Genomic DNA, 16,058 nt, shown 5'->3' with positions numbered 1-16,058 from the left:
CTTCGTTGCTGCGCGCGGGCTTTCTCTAGTTGCGGCCAGCGGGGGTTACTCTTCGTTGCGGTGCGCGGGCTTCTCATTGCAGTGGCTTCTCTTGTTGCGGAGCACGGGCTCTAGACACGCGGGCTTCAGTAGTTGTGGCTCGCGGGCTCAGTAGTTGTGGCTTATGGGCTCTAGAGCACAGGCTCAGTAGTTGTGGCGCACAGGCTCAATTGCTCCATGGCATGTGGGATCCTCCCGGACCAGGGCTCGAACCCGTGTTCCCTGCATAGGCAGGCGGATTCTGCACCACCAGGGAAGTCCCCAAGCATTGTTATTTTACAGAATCCTTATGAATCAATGAATCCTTATATACTTTGACGTACGAGCATTGTTCTCTTGGGGAAACTGAGGCTCAGAGAGTTTAGATAGTAGTAAGATCGCACAGAGAGTGAGTGACGGGGCTGGGATTTGAACCCAGAGCCCTGCTAAAGCTGCCCTCCTTCCTTCCCCTCTGCCAAGTAAGCAGACAAGCCATTGGTAGGATCGCTGTGTCCATCCTCACCCTGACCCTCATTCTAGCCTTCTTCTCTCCGGCAGTCCACTCTGGGCTTTGTGGGCCTGGTGCTGAGCACCATGCATACCCTCACCTACGGCTGGACCCGCGCCTTCGAGGAGAGTCGCTACAAGTTCTACCTGCCCCCCACCTTCACACTCACCCTGCTGGTGCCCTGTGTTGTCATCCTGGCCAAAGGCCTCTTTCTCCTGCCCTGCTTCAGCCGCAGACTCTCCAAGATCCGGAGGGGCTGGGAGAAGGATGGCGCCGTCAAGTTCACGCTGCCAGTGGACCGCGCCCTGGCCCAGAAGACAAGCCACGTGTGAGGTGCCTGCACCCGGCTCCGGAAGCCAGACACAGGCAGGACAGTGCCCAGAGTCTCTCAGGACTTCTCGCCTTGATCATGCAGGACAACAGAATTACACACAGATTGGTGGGTTGAGGTCTGAATTCCTGGGACGTGTGTGGTAATATTCAGAATGACACACCTGTGTGTGATATGTATGTCCATATGTATTTCATATATATAACAGGATTTGCAATTATACTTACTTAGCTAAAAAGTTGAGTCCCTGAGATTTCAACCTGTAGATTTAAAAGCAAGTGTCAGATGTTAGGAGAACAGCAGCTCACACTACTGTGACATTTACAGAGATGCACAGACTTTTTGCACAGAAAAGGCAGTGAGAGGCTTGCACTTTGGTGGATTCCATCCATTTATGCACCTCCCCGCCCACCCCTTTTTGCTACTTTCCCAAGGCTTTTGCAGAACTGGGGCTCCAAGGTGGCAGGAGAGACAAGAGCTCTGCCTGGAGCCCAGTTTGGGTGCACAGGGCTGACGAGTCTCCAGTGAGCAGGCGGTGCAGCTCCGTCTTTGGCTGCAGCAGGAGGCCAGGCGGGATTGAGGGCACTGGGGGTGAGCTTGTGTCTGTTCTGGGTGCCACCTGAAGGTCCATCCTTTGCCAGGTTGCGGGGTGTGAAGGGGGAGGGATTGGAGCTAAGCCTGCTCCCCCTACTTCTCCCTGAGCTGGGAGATCTTTTCCTGAAAGTCAGAAGTCACCACGGCAGCTGCAAATTGATCCTCCTGTGGGAGTGTGAAGTCACCTCCTTGCCAGAACCACTAATGAACCCTGTCTTGAGAACAAGTGTAATTTCTTTCCTTCCTTTAAGTTGGTGATGACCGTTCTTTAAACCGCTGTGCCTTCTCACCTTGTAAATCATTAGTTTGAATGTCTCCCAGGAAGGCCTAGAGCAGACCCTTTAAAAGTTGGTTCAGGGGGAAGGGAAAACAAGACCCAGAGTGCAGCGTGACAGCCCCGCCTTTCTTGGGACCCCATCCAGAGGGCTAAAGGATGGATTGTCCTCACTGAACTGGTTCTGTGGAAGGACACCGGGGACCTCTTCAAATATCTTCTGCTGCTACCAGGCAGAGAACCTGCCTTCCAAGCACCCCGAAAACCACACTGGCTCCAAGTTCCTCCTAATGCAAGGTTATGTTTCAAAATAGCTGGAAGGGTCTTCTCCTCCAAAGCCACAAATTTGAAACACTGCTGCTCCAAAGCACAAGAGGCTGCAGGGCATGTATCCTTGAATCACAAGCCATCCCTCACTGATTCATACTGAAACTGTTTTTATTTCCCCTGTAGAGAGAATCAGCTGTTCTTGGCTGAGCCCCCAACCCAGGGCAGAATCAGGATGATGTGTCATCTTTTGAACACAAAGGGGTGCGGTCCTGATGGAGGACATCAGTGAGACGTACCCAGGATGGGGGTGTTGGTCACGCTTATATTCTTAGGTCTCCTGGGCCAGAGGGCATCTTAGGATGGAATAGAGTCAGCTGGCAAAAGCTGACCCAAGAGCGCCAGAGGGGCGGATGCTTCTGCCTCCCCACAGAGACTGCACTGGCTCATGGCTGTGAAGCACATTAGGGTCCTTTAGCGAAAAGGGACAAAAGAGCCAAGTGCAAGCATATCTCATTGGGCCAGTGACTGATGGAGGGAAGGCGGTGCAGGCAAAGCTGCCCGCTTCCTGCAGATGTTTTCCATCCGCAGCTCAAAGGCTGAGCAGCACAAGCTTGCCTCCCAGATGGGCCCTGATGGAGTGGCAGCCTTGGCCTCAGAGAGGCTTGCTGGAAAGGAGGCAGGCAAAGCAGACATGTCAGCATCTGCTTGACAAAATGAGGGCCCATCGATTTCCTGCTGATAGGAAGCAGGGAGAACATGGGCAGCTGGGACCCACCAAGGATTATCAACCCCGGTCAGTATTGGCTGCCCTTTTTCTCTGGCCCTCCCCAGGCCCAGGATGTTTCCTTATACCAAAGATGCTGACACAGAGCCAAGTTTAATGTGCTCCCTCCCCTTCCCACCCAGGAGGGGACAGGTGCAGCAGAGGACCTGGCCACCCGCAAACTGGACAATCAGCTCATGAGAGGCAGGGTGGGCTGTGTGCTTGGCCTTGACCTGCTGTCTGCTGCTGCCCTTCCCTACCTCATCAGGCAGCTGGCAACCGCACCCCCGTGAGAGCAAGTCTCTCCCTTACAGCCTGGGAAATTCTATGTGCCTCTGGGTACAAAAGTGCCTGAACCAAAGTGCTCTGGAAACCCTAAATGCCATGGTCTGAGGTTGAATGTTTAAAATCTATGCTGTTGGAACTGTTTGTGTATTTTGTTTTTACCTTGTAGAGCTTGTCTGAGAAACAGCAAAAATAAACACCTAACTTCCCGTGAATTTCAGGCTTTTATTTCTGTTGCACTGATCACCTGCCCATTCATTCGTTCATTGGCCTGGTGAGCCTTCCGATTGGAGTTTGCTCTGAGTCAGGCAGCGTGCAAAGTGAGCACAGAATGATCTGGGCTAGAGCTCACCTCTGAGGAAGGGACCTGCAGACCTGCAGTGACAAGGCCAGTAAGGATATGGACGAGATCCAGGTGACAAAGTGCCAGGGTATGTGAAAGGAGTACCAGGAAGGCTTCCTGGAGGGAGCAGTGTCTGTGCTGTGGTCTGAAGGCTGTGGCTTTAATGTAGGTTAGAGCAGCAGTGCCTCTCAAACTATCACGCGCATAGGAGTTGCATAAGGGTCTTGTTCATACACAGGTTTAGATTCATGGGTCAGGGATGAGGCCCGAGACTGTGCATCTCTAATAAAGTTCCCAGGTTACACACATGGTATTGATCCTCAGACAGAGTAACAAGGGCTTAGACAGCTTCCTTTGTCTCTGCTGTGCTATAGTCTATGGCCCACAGACCAGTGCATCTCTGCCGCATTAAGCTTCCTCTGGACTCTGGTTCCCTGGCTGCCCTGGTGAGGTATGCCTCTGTATACGGCTGGTGCTGCTGCAAGCCCCTTGTTCTCTTAAAGGCAGAGGGAGAAGACACTCCACCAGAGCCACAGCCTTGCACTCTGTGTGCTCCGTGTCGGATGCCTGCAGGTAGTCCCACACATCAGCCCTGGGTCCATCAGGGAAACAGGAACTCTTCACAGAACACCCACCTGTCATGCAGTCAAGCTTTTCTACTGAAGCAACCAGAAATGTCTTACTGTACTGGGAAATAAAAAGGAAACCTCCATGCAGAAAGCAGTCTAGTGACTAAAAACCATTTCTTGGGAACAACTTTGCCATTTTGAGCCCATGAAAAGAATTTTCCGAAATAAGAAACATGGCCAGAAAAGAACTTCACAACAAATAGTTTTCAAAGAGAAAAAAATAATCTTGTGCTTGAAGGTTTGTTTTTCTACTCTGCATCCTCCCACGCATAATGCTGGGAGAGTTAAGTTTAAAAAGAAGTGATAAAATCAATGAAAAAATATCCATTATTTTGGTAGTTCACATAAGCACTGAAGAGCAACCAAAATAACTCATATTAGTTAAAGAGAAGAATTATCATTCAGCTACTTGAAAAGCTGAATCTGTTTCAAAAGCGATGAAGGGGGACCCTTGGAAGTACAGAAGCCCACTTGCCCTGGATCTCTTTAGAAAGAAGAAGTTGGCATCACTAGAGCAGAAACTCTCAATCCCACCAGACTAGCACCAACTTTTTCTAACAAATATGTTGAAAATTCCTTTCTACTAACCTAAGATGAAATTCAGAAATAATATAACCTACTTATGTGTGTAGTTTTTTTAATCAATATAAGGTCTTGATTCAAATATAAAGTATAAATAAATCCAAAGTCTAATTTACACTAACATGCATATAATACTAATAATGAGTAGTAATTATTATAAGTAATAATCTTACAGTAAATAAGGTGGTATTGAGAGAAATACAACGATATTCAACTAAACACTGTTGACCCTCTTTATAATTGACATTTTAAAATAAAGGCTAAAGAAGTGTAAGAGAGTGTGTGTGCGCTCACGTGAGTGTGTGAAACAGTGTTGAATCCTATGGAGAAGTCAAGTAGGGTGAAGACCGGTAAAAGTCCACAGAATTTGGAAATATGGAAACTTTAGGGTAAGAATTTCAATGGAATGTTGGGGATAAAATCAAGATTGGGAATGAGTGAGAAGTAAGGAAATGGAGGCTAGTTCTAGATACTCTTTTGAGATTTGGCTGTGAAGTGGGGGAAGAGAGGATTGTAGATAGAGGGGGTTAGAAGGAGAGCTGGTTATTTTTTCCCCATGGTTCTGACCTGAACATGTTTTAAATGTTTCTGGAAAAGAAGAAGATGAACTGGAGTGGTTGAAGATGAGAGAGAGAGAGAGAGAAAGAGAGAGAGAGAGATCAAAGTCCTAGAAGGTATGGGAAGAGATGAGGTCCAGAGAACAGGTGGCTTTAGCGAGGAGGCGTGCCAGCTTGTCTTTTAAAATTAGGAGAAAAGAATAGGGGCCAATGAGGGGAGGATTTACTCCTGGTGATGTAAGGTGTGGAAGTTCTCTTCTGATGATGTCTATACCCTTCCTAGAAAAGTAGTCAATGCCATCTGTTGAGAGTGACAGGGAAGGAAGTTGTTTTGGCCCTGAGGGTTGAAGAGGGAGGAGAAGTTTAAAAGTAGTTGTTGGAGAAAGTGAAAGAGGACCTGACCAGAGAAACGTGGTAGGATTAACCTAAAACAAAACACCTTGTTTAGAACAGTTTTTGTCTAAGATGAAACATACTAATTGTGTTTCCTGGAGAGTGTGCAAAGTAGAATTTTTGTTCAGTTAAATTCTATTTTCCCCCACCAATTTCTGTAATAGTTCCAGACAGTTTATCTTAGTTCACTTTGATCTCCAATAGTTACTCAAAATGCTTTGGCTTCATTTTTGTTTTCTCTGTTCAGAAATGAACAGTCATAAATGGAACCTTTGATGCACCTGGCAACCAAAAGCTTCCACTGCCAATACTCCCATAAAGTGAATAATCAACCCCTTGTTTATTGAGTGTTGATTTTATTTATTGGATCAGAAACCTAGCTTATTTCTATAATATCCATCATATGCAGAGCCTACTCTTGAAAATCTAATTTTACCCAACAGTTGAAACTTTTCCCCAACTAAAGAATTTATTAGGGCTTAACTTCCTGAAGAGTCTATCTGTTATAAAGCAACTAGTTCCTGGACAAAAAAAAAAAAAAAAAAAAAAACCATACTTTTTAATACACTGCTGAACTCTCAGGAGGTAAGGGAAATCACCAGGCAGAAAATAAATGGGAATACACATGCACATGCAAATAAATGAACAAAACAATGCTCTCCATGGCTCCTGCCAGAAGCAAATTTAAGTCCTGGAGAAAAGCAAACTCAGTTCAGATTAACCAAATAGGAACTCAATATCTAAGATCAACAAACCACAGGGGAGAATCAGGAGAAACACAGCTCCAAGGAATAGAATTATCAAAATAGAATAATGATATACTAAATATCTAAGGAATTAAAAAGTAGAGTCATGAAAATAAGTAAGCAATGAGACACTATGAAAGGACCAGGCATGATGAAAAATAGAACCTTCAGAAATGAAAAACTGTTGGAAACAAACCTAATTTGAGAGATTTAACAACAGACTAAAGAAAATTAATGAATTCTAAAACGGAGCTGAAGAAATTACCCAGATTGCAAAAGAAGAGACAAATGGATTAAAAAATATAAAAGGTTAAAAGACAGAGGTTAAAATAAAAAAGACTAACATGAAAATAACTGGAGCTCCAGAAAGAAAGAATGGAGGAGAGGCAAATTTTAAAAAATAAAGGCTAAGGATTTTCCAAAAGTAATAAAGACTGAAATCCAAAAAACCAGAAAAAACAATGCATACCACCAAGCAGGAAAGCAAACTTTAAAAATAAAACCACACTTAGACACACTAAGAAGCCCTTAAAAGCAGCCAGAGAAGAATGACAGATCATTTAAAATTGTGAAATTATAACAGACTTCTTAACAAATTAATGGAAATCAGAAAATAGCAATCTAATATCTTGAAAGTCCAGAGAAGAAATAATTGTCAACTTAAAATTGTAAATCTAGAAAAACTGATTTTCAAGAAAGAAGGAAAAATACAAAAATTTAGAGAGTTTACCAATAGTTCTTATCTAAAGAACTTCTAAAAAGTACACTTCATGTAGAAGGAAAATGATCCCAAAGGGGGAATCTGAAAAGCAAGATGGTATGGTGAGTAAAGACATGGTGACTGTGAAGGTAAATATAAATAAGCCTTATCTATTTAAATTATATAATGTTTATTTATGTAGTTTTTTTTTAAGGGCACACTAAAAGACAGATAAAAATGACGTGTAAGTTGATTGAGTAAAGGATTGAGTTAAAATGTTCTGAGACCCTTGTATTTGGGAGCAGGGGCAAATTATGGACTAATTTAGATTTTGTTCAATAAGCCTGGAAAAATGTCAGGGGAAATCACTAAAAAGCTAAAAATATAACGTCCAAAACCTTAAGAGGGGAAAAATGAAATAAGAAAGCAAACAAACAATTCTTGAAAATCAAGAAAAGAGAAAAATAGCACAGAAAAGGCAGGACATGTTGAAATCAAAAAGTAGATGTTAGAAACAAATCCACATATATATCAATAATCACAATAAATATAAATGAATTAAACCCTTGAATTAAAAGATAGAGATGACTAGATTGGATTCTCAATATAGTTATATGCTATTTATTTTTATCTTTAGGTAAAGATAAAGGTATAATAAAAGAGATGTTAGGCAAAAGCAAACTAAATGAAAGTTGAGGTAGCTAGGTTATTATCACATAAAGTATACTTTATGACAAAGGACATTATTAGGGATAGAAAGAGTCACTATGGAATGATAAAAGGAAGAATTAAATATTTTATAATTGTATGCATTTAATAATATAGCTTCAAAATCATAAAGAAGAAAAACACTGTGGACAAATCCATCATCATACAAAAAATTATGTGTGTACGTGTGTGTACAACACAACAAGCTTCATATAAAAAAATAGGGAACTTATATTCCCCTCAAGAAAACAAATTGAAAACATATTAGACCTGAGCAAATCTCAATAAATTTCAAAGAATAAATATCATATAGACTACATTCTCTAAACATTGTGCAAAAAAGTTAGAAATCAAGAATAAAGGCTATATTTTAAATACCCACACATTTTCAAATTACATTTCTAAATAAATCATTAATCAAAGAGGAGATTATAATGGAAATTTTTCAAAAATTTAAAACTAAACGGTAATTAAATATCTCCATACCAAAAATTTGAGGATGCAGCAAAAAATATTACTTAGAAGGAAATCAATAATCTCAGTAGGAAATAATGCACTAAGAATCCAACCCAGAAAAAGTAAAAAGAAAAATACACTACATATAAGAGCTGAAACTGGTGAAATAGAAAAAAAAGGTCATTAAAGAGGACTGACAAAGCCAAACGTTGATTTTTTGATAAAACTAATCAAACAGATAAATCTTTGATAAGGCTGGTCATGGAAAAAAAAAAAAAACCAGAAAAGCCTCAAAGGAATAATTTTAGGTATAAAAAGACAAAACTATAAATGAAACAGAAATTTAAGAGATGATAAGAGAATACTACAGAGTTTATGTGATTAAATTGGACAACTTAGAATGGACAAAATATAACTTACCAAAAGAAGAAAGTCTGAATATTCCTAAAGTCATTAAAGAATTCATATCAGTAGTCTAAAATTTTCCCTCCAAAAAACCCCCTCAAAAAACCCAAGGCCCAGATGATCTATCAGCAAAATTCTACTAAACTTTCAAGGAACAAATAATTCCATCTTATATAAACCCTCCCAAATATTATAAAAAGATAAACTACTCCCCAACTTATTCTAAGAGGGAATGAGTAATAATAAAAATAGACAAGAATTATATAAGAAAGAAAAATTATAGGTCAGTCTCACTCCTAAACATAAATGCAAAACTCCTAAATGAAAATATTAGCAAACTTAACCTTGTGATATATAAAAAGGTCATACATCATGACTAAGTTTGACTTTTTCCAGGAATACAACTGTAGTTTAATATAAATTCTATAAATATCATTCACTGCATTAAAATTTTTATCATCTCAATAGATACAGAAAAAGATAAAATTCAATACCTATTCATGATTTAATTTTTAAAAAAAAAAATTCTTAGCAAAATAGGAATGGAAGGGAACTTTCTTAACCTGATAAATGTAATCTATTTAAAACTTATAGCAAATATCATTCTTAATGGTGAAATGTTAGTAGCAGTTCACTTAAAATCAGAAGTAAGGATGTCCGCTATCACCACTCCTATTTAAGATTGTACCAGAGGTACTAGCCAGTGCAAAAGAAGAAAATAATAAAAGAAATAAATGGTATATAGAACAGGAAAGGAAGACACAAAACTGTCATTATTTACAGATAATATAATTGCATATACTGGAAACCCAAAAGACTCTACAAATTATAATAAGAGAATTTAGCCATTTTAAAATAGCTAACTCTCTTTTAATGGGAAACTATGTCTAAATAACTAAAAGAAAGCGTGAGAATTGTATCTCACCAAATAGTATCAACAAAGAGATAGAAAATGACCATACTGGACTTTGATCTTGGACTTTCCAGCCTCCAGAACTATGAGAAAATTAGTTTCTGTTGTTTATGCTACCCAGTCTATGGTATTTGTTATGGAAGCTTGACCTTACTGAGATAACCACTGAGGCAAGAAGGCAGAAAGATGATATATTTAAATTGCTGGAAGATAAAGACAGTCAACCAAAAATCCTAAATCCAATAAAACTATCCTTGAAAAATGAAGGAGGTCAACTTCCAGCATCAGTGAGAGGAGCTCCCACTCTCCAGCGAAACTGTGAAAATTATTTAAACAAGCATATAAAGCCTCTGGAAATGGTTCCTAAAGGCAAATAGCAAATGGAGAAGCATATGTTCAAGAAAACCTTCCCCCCAAAGTTGGTAAGAAAGGCAAGAATGTGCAGTCCTTGAACAAAGACCACTCCCTCCCTCCCTCTCCCAGCTCAGTGAGGTAAAGACTCCAGACTCCTGCAGCCAAGGACACAGGGCTCCCTCCCCTCAAGCTCAGTTGAAGGAACTTCAGTGTTTCTCCGCCTATCCCCAGCTGCCTATTGCTGAGGCGAATTCCAAGCAAGTGTCGTTGCGAGGTGGGAGCTCCCTTCTTCCGTTCAGCCCCCACTTATAGAATAGAGGTTGTACCTTGGATGTGGCATGCTGAGGACACTGGGGCCCAACTGCCCTTGCCCCAACTGATGAGGTGGGTGGCTTCATGCCAGGAGAGACAAGACAAAGGGACTTCAGGCTACCGCCATCACATTCCAGTGATTGCTCAGCTCCTAGAGAAGGGGTATGATCAAAGAGAAGCTTGTCCTCATCCCCACCTGCAGCTCTAGAGCCCTGGCTCGGAGATTTTGCCTGGGCGGAGAAGCAGGCTGTAAAATAGGTAGCTCTTAATCTCTTCCCAAAGGAACTGATTTTATTTTCAACAGAGCATGGAAAACTTCAAACCTAACAGCACTGTCAAGAACAGTGAAGGTTTAGGTGAAATGCAATGAGGAAGAGATCCATGGATTTTTAAGAAAACACCACCTAGGGGCCTCCTTGGTGGTCCAGTGGCTAAGACTCTGTGCTCCCAATGCAGGGGGCCTGGGTTCGATCCCTGGTCAGGGAACTAGACCCCACATGCCGCAACTAAAAAGATCCCACATGCCGCAACTAAAGAGCTCGCATGCCACAATGAAAAAAAAAAAAGATCCTGCATACCACAACTAAAAAAAAAAAGATCCCGCATGCCACAACTAAGAGCTGGTACAGCCAAATAAATAAATAAATATTTTTAAAAAAAGAAAAAGAAAACACAACCTAGACTGTAGGGTGGCTAGTTTATGAGAGGACTATGGAATAAGACTGCTGGGAGGAACCCTCTTGGAGTCAGAACAAATATCAAACACAGACCTCAGGAACTATTCTTTCAAAGGAGCCACACTTTGATTGGATTCGTTTGTAGAACATTTATGCCCTGGGGCATTATTGGAAACAACAGATCAATAAGCTAGCAATTAGTGGGGTTTAACAACTGGGTGTGGTCAGGGAAAGAGAGAAGGAGAACCCTACCAATACCACTATCATCCCAAGGTGACTGCGGGAATATCCAAATTGGGCCTCCTGATGCCGAAAACTCGGCCTCTGTGCACCAGTGCCTAATTGAATCTTGGAGACAGAGTTTGGGGTGACGTAGAAAAGAATAGCTTTATTACTTTGCCAGGCAAAGGGGGACACAGCAGGCTCCTGCCCTCGAAAACTGTGTGTCCCAACCTGGGAGGATTTGGTGAGGAGTGTTACAGAAATAGTTCAAGGGTGGGGTTCCTGACAAGATTAGGGTGTGTGCAGGGCCTGCCCTCCTTTAATCTGGTCTCAGGTAATCTCTTGATGAGCTTCTCTGGTTCCTTTAATCTGGCCTCAGGTGGTCTTCTCTGGAATGAAGAATGCTGACATCTTCCATTTGTTGGGGGTTTCAGTTCTATAAAGATATTGCTATGTGTATCTCTTGAGGACCCTGCCCCAAGGCTGCACTATTGTTTCTTGTCTGTTCCTCCCTTGTCTCTGCATCCCCTCCCTTCCCTGATTAGCAACTGTTTGAATCTGCCCTTTGGGACTCAGGGAAGGTCATGGAGGCTGGAGGCTGTTCCCTACAAACAAGGAATGGGGGACACAGAAAGGCTTCTGTGCCCAGGAGCCCTGCAGGGTCCTGCTCGGTTTCACTGCCTGAGGAGCAACGTCAGAAGCTTCACACTTTATGGGAGGGAGAAAATAAACGTTACTAAAATAATCCAGTCACTAAAAAACAAACAAAAATAATAAATCTTGGTGGGGGAAAGGGGGAGACCAGAACCCAGAGTTGCTACAATATATTATCTAAAATGTCCCGTTTCCAACAAAAAATGATGAGGCATGCAAGAAACAGGAAAATGTAACCCATACACCATGGGAAAAAAGCAACAAAAGCTGCCTCTGGAAACAACTGGATATCAGATTTTACAGAAAAGACCTCAAAATACCCATTATAAATATGTTCAAATATGAAGGAAAAAAGAAGACATTCACAGGTAATAAAAACTGAGATAGGGCTTCCCTGGTGGCGCAGTGGTTGAGAATCTGCCTGCCAATGCAGGGGACACGGGTTCAAGCCCTGGTCTGGGAAGATCCCACATGCCGCAGAGCAGCTAGGCCCGTGAGCCACAACTACTGAGCCTGCGCGTCTGCGGCCTGTGCTCCGCAACAAGAGAGGCCGCGATAGTGAGAGGCCCGTGCACCGCGATGAAGAGTGGCCCCCGCTTGCCACAACTAGAGAAAGCCCTCGCACAGAAATGAAGACCCGACACAGCCAAAAATAAATAAATAAACTTGAAAAAAGGCCACAAGCAAAAATTATGTATATAAAAAAATAATAACAGCTTTATAAAAAAAAAAAAAACTGAGATAATTCATCACTAGCTGACCAGCCCTACAAGATATACTAAAGTTTTTCAGGCTGAACTGAAAGGACACTAGATAGTAACTCAAACCCAGATGAAAAATAAAGAACACCAATAAAGGTAACTACAGAGGTAAATATATAAATGTATTTTTTATTTGTAATTTTCTCCCATCTTATTTAAAAGACAACGTGTAAAGCAATAATTATCATCTGAGTTGATGGGCACACAGTGTATAATGATGTGATTTAAACAACAATAACAGCACAAAGGAGGGGGGATGGAAAGGAGCATATAGGGGCAAAGTTTTGTATAATACTGAAATTAAGTTGGTATTAACCCAAACTAAATTGTTATAAGTTAATATGTTAATCACAGTTCTAAAAACAACCAGTAAGAAAATAATACATAGTAAAAGAAATGACAAGGGAATTAAAATGGTACACTAGAAAAGGTCTATTTAACACAAAACAAAGAAATAATGCCGAAATTGAGGCACAAAAAAGAAGATATATAGAAAACAAATGGCCAGATGGAGACATAAATCCTACCTCATCAATAATTACATTATATGTAAAAAGACTGAACACTCCAATTAAAAGGCAGAATGGATTTTCTTTACATGACCCAACTATCTGTTGGCTGCAAGAGAAATACTTTAGATTCAAAATCACAGATAGGTTGAAAGTAAAAGGATAGAAAAAGATATTCTATGCAAACAGTAACCAAACGTTAACTAGCATGACTCTCTGAAAAAAGACAAGTAGATTTAAGACAAAATTAGTTAATGGAGACAACATTTTAAAACAATAAAAGAGTCAATATATCGAAAATATATAACAGTTATAAACATATATGCACCTAACAACCCCTCAAATACATGAAGTAAAAACTGTCAGAATTGAAGAGAAAACTAGACAATTCAAAAATAATAGTTGGAGACTTCAATAGCCCATAGAAAACTTGACAAAAGAGCAATAAGAAAATCCAAGATTTGAACACTATAAACCAACTAGACTTAACACATATCTACAGAACACTCCAACAACAGCAGGGTACACCTTCTTCTCAAGTACCCAGGGAATATTCTCCAGGACAGACTATACATTAGACTATAAAACCAGTTCCAATAGATTCTAAAAGACTAAAATTATACAAAGTATGCTCTCCAACCACAATGGAAAGAAATTAGAAATCAATAACAAAAATATATTTTGGGAATTCACAAATATCTGGAAATTAAACAACATATCAATGAGTCAAAGAAAATAACACAGGAAATTAGAAAATATTTTGAGATGAATGAAAATAGAAACATAACATACCAAAGCTTATAGGATATAGCTAAAGCAGTGCTTAGAGGAAAATTATAGCTGTAAATATTCATATTTAAAAAGAAGATCTCAAATCAATAATCAGAATAAACTAGAAAAGCAAGAGCAAACAAAACTCCAAAAAAGCATAAGGAAGGAAAAATAAAGACTAGAGTGGAAATAAATGAAATAGAGAATAGAAAAAACAATAGAATCCACAAAACCAAAAAATTGGCTCTTTGAAAAGATCAACAAAATTGACAAACAGGGCTTCCCTGGTGGCGCAGTGGTTGGGAATCTGCCTGCCAATGCAGGGGACACGGGTTCAAGGCCTGGTCTGGGAGGATCCCACATGCCGCAGAGCAACTGGGCCCGTGAGCCACAATTACTGAGCCTGCGTGTCTGGAGCCTGTGCTCCGCAACAAGAGAGGCTATGATAGTGAGAGGCCCACGCACCACGATGAAGAGTGGCCCCCGCTTGCCACAACTAGAGAAAGCCCTCGCACAGAAACGAAGACCCAGCACAGCCATAAATAAATAAATTAATTAATTTAAAAAAAAAAAAAAAAGACTACCTTAGTCAAGGTTTAAAAAAAAAAAAAAAAATGACAAACATAGACTGATCAAAAAAAAACCCACAGAAGCCTTAAATTATTAAAATCACAAATGAAAGCAGGGACATTACTACTGATCTTACAGAAATAAAACAAATTATAAGGGAATACAATGAGCAACTGTATGCCAACAAATTAGATAGCCTTCTAGGACAAATTCCTAGAAAGTCACGAACTACTGACACCGAGTCAAGAAGAAACAAAATCTGAACAGACCTGTAACAAGTAAAAAGATTGAATTAGTAATCAAAACAACTTCCTACAAAAAAAAAAAAAGCCCCTGGAACTTCCCTGGTGTTCCAGTGGTTAAGAATCCGCCTTCCGGGGGCTTCCCTGGTGGCGCAGTGGTTGAGAATCTGCCTGCCAATGCAGGGGACACGGGTTCGAGCCATGCTCTGGGAAGATCCCACATGCCGCAGAGCGACTAGGCCCGTGAGCCGCAATTGCTGAGCCTGCGCGTCTGGAGCCTGTGCTCCGCAACAAGAGAGGCCGCGATAGTGAGAGGCCCGCGCACCGCGATGAAGAGTGTCCCCCACTTGCCGCAACTATAGAAAGCCCTCGCACAGAAACGAAGACCCAACACAGCCATAAATAAATAAATAAATAAATAAATAATTAAAAAAAAAAAAAAAGAATCCACCTTCCAATGCAAGGGACGCAGATTCGATCCCTGGTCGGGGAACTAAGATCCCACATGCCGCGGGGCAACTAAGCCCATATTCTCTACAGCCTGCGCCACAACTAGAGAGCCCACGCACTGAAACTACTGAGCCCACGCACTCTGGAGCCTGCACGCCACAACTGGAGAGAAGCCCGCGCACCGCAATGAAGAGCCCGCATGCCGCAACAAAAGATCCTGCATGCCACAACTAAGACCTGACGCAGCCAAATAAATAAATAAGAATTTTTTTTTTTAAAAAACGCCCCTGACAAGGAGGCTTCATTAGTGGATTCTACCTAATGTTTAAAGAAAATTAACAATAATCCTTCACAAACTCTTCCCAGATATAAAAAATATGTGAACACTTCCTATTATGGGTTGAACTGTGTCCCCCCAAAATTCACATGTTGAATTTCTAAGCCCCCAGGACCTCAGAATATGACCTTATTAGGATATAGTGTCTTTACAGAGGTAATAAGTTAAAGTGAGGTCATTAGGGTGGGCCCTAATCCAATATGTGTGGATTACATATTATAGTTGTATGTAACATATCATTGTGTCCTTATACAAAGGGGAAATTTGGACACAGCTATACACATAGGAGGAAGATAATATGAAGAGGCATAGGGAGAAGATGGTCATCTACAAGCCAAGGAATAGGCCTAGTATAGACCCATCCCTCAGAGCCCTCAGAAGGAACCAACACTGCTGCCACCTTGATTTTGGACTTCTACCTCCAGAATTATAAGACAATAAATTTCTATTGTTTAAGCCACCCAGTTGGTAGTACTTCGTTACAGCAGCTCTAGCAAACTTAGATATTTCCCAACACATTCTGTGAAGCCAGTATGACCATGATACCAAAACCATACAAAGATATCACAAGAAAACTACAGACCAGTATCCTTTCTATGAATGTAGACACAAAAAAATCCTCAATAAAATACTAGAAAATTGAATCCAGTAACATATAAAAAAGAGTTATAGATCATGACCAAGTGGAAAAGCAGTGTAATACACCATATTAATAAAGGACAAA

The 16,058-nt window shown here is 41.0% G+C and overlaps 1 protein-coding gene across 6 annotated transcripts in view; it reads left to right on the top strand.

The window, feature by feature from the left end:
* STEAP3 (STEAP3 metalloreductase) overlaps nt 1-16,058 on the top strand; it is a 101,706-nt gene that overhangs the window by 37,861 nt on the left and 47,787 nt on the right. The window contains exon 5 of one of the 6 annotated variants that reach the window (XM_061183109.1): nt 756-3,258. The exons of 4 other annotated variants lie outside the window; for them this stretch is intronic. In XM_061183109.1, the coding sequence (XP_061039092.1) occupies nt 756-974 (219 nt within the window). In that variant the 3' untranslated portion in view covers nt 975-3,258. Of the gene's footprint in view, nt 1-576; nt 3,259-16,058 lie in introns of those variants that run through there. One more of the 6 variants, XM_061183099.1, reaches the window with a different exon arrangement.

This window comes from Eubalaena glacialis, chromosome 1 (genome assembly GCF_028564815.1).
Source record: "Eubalaena glacialis isolate mEubGla1 chromosome 1, mEubGla1.1.hap2.+ XY, whole genome shotgun sequence".
Classification (NCBI taxonomy): Eukaryota; Metazoa; Chordata; class Mammalia; order Artiodactyla; family Balaenidae; genus Eubalaena; species Eubalaena glacialis.
The sequence above is the reverse complement of the archived record's forward strand: the minus strand, read 5'-3'. Positions and strand labels throughout refer to the sequence as shown.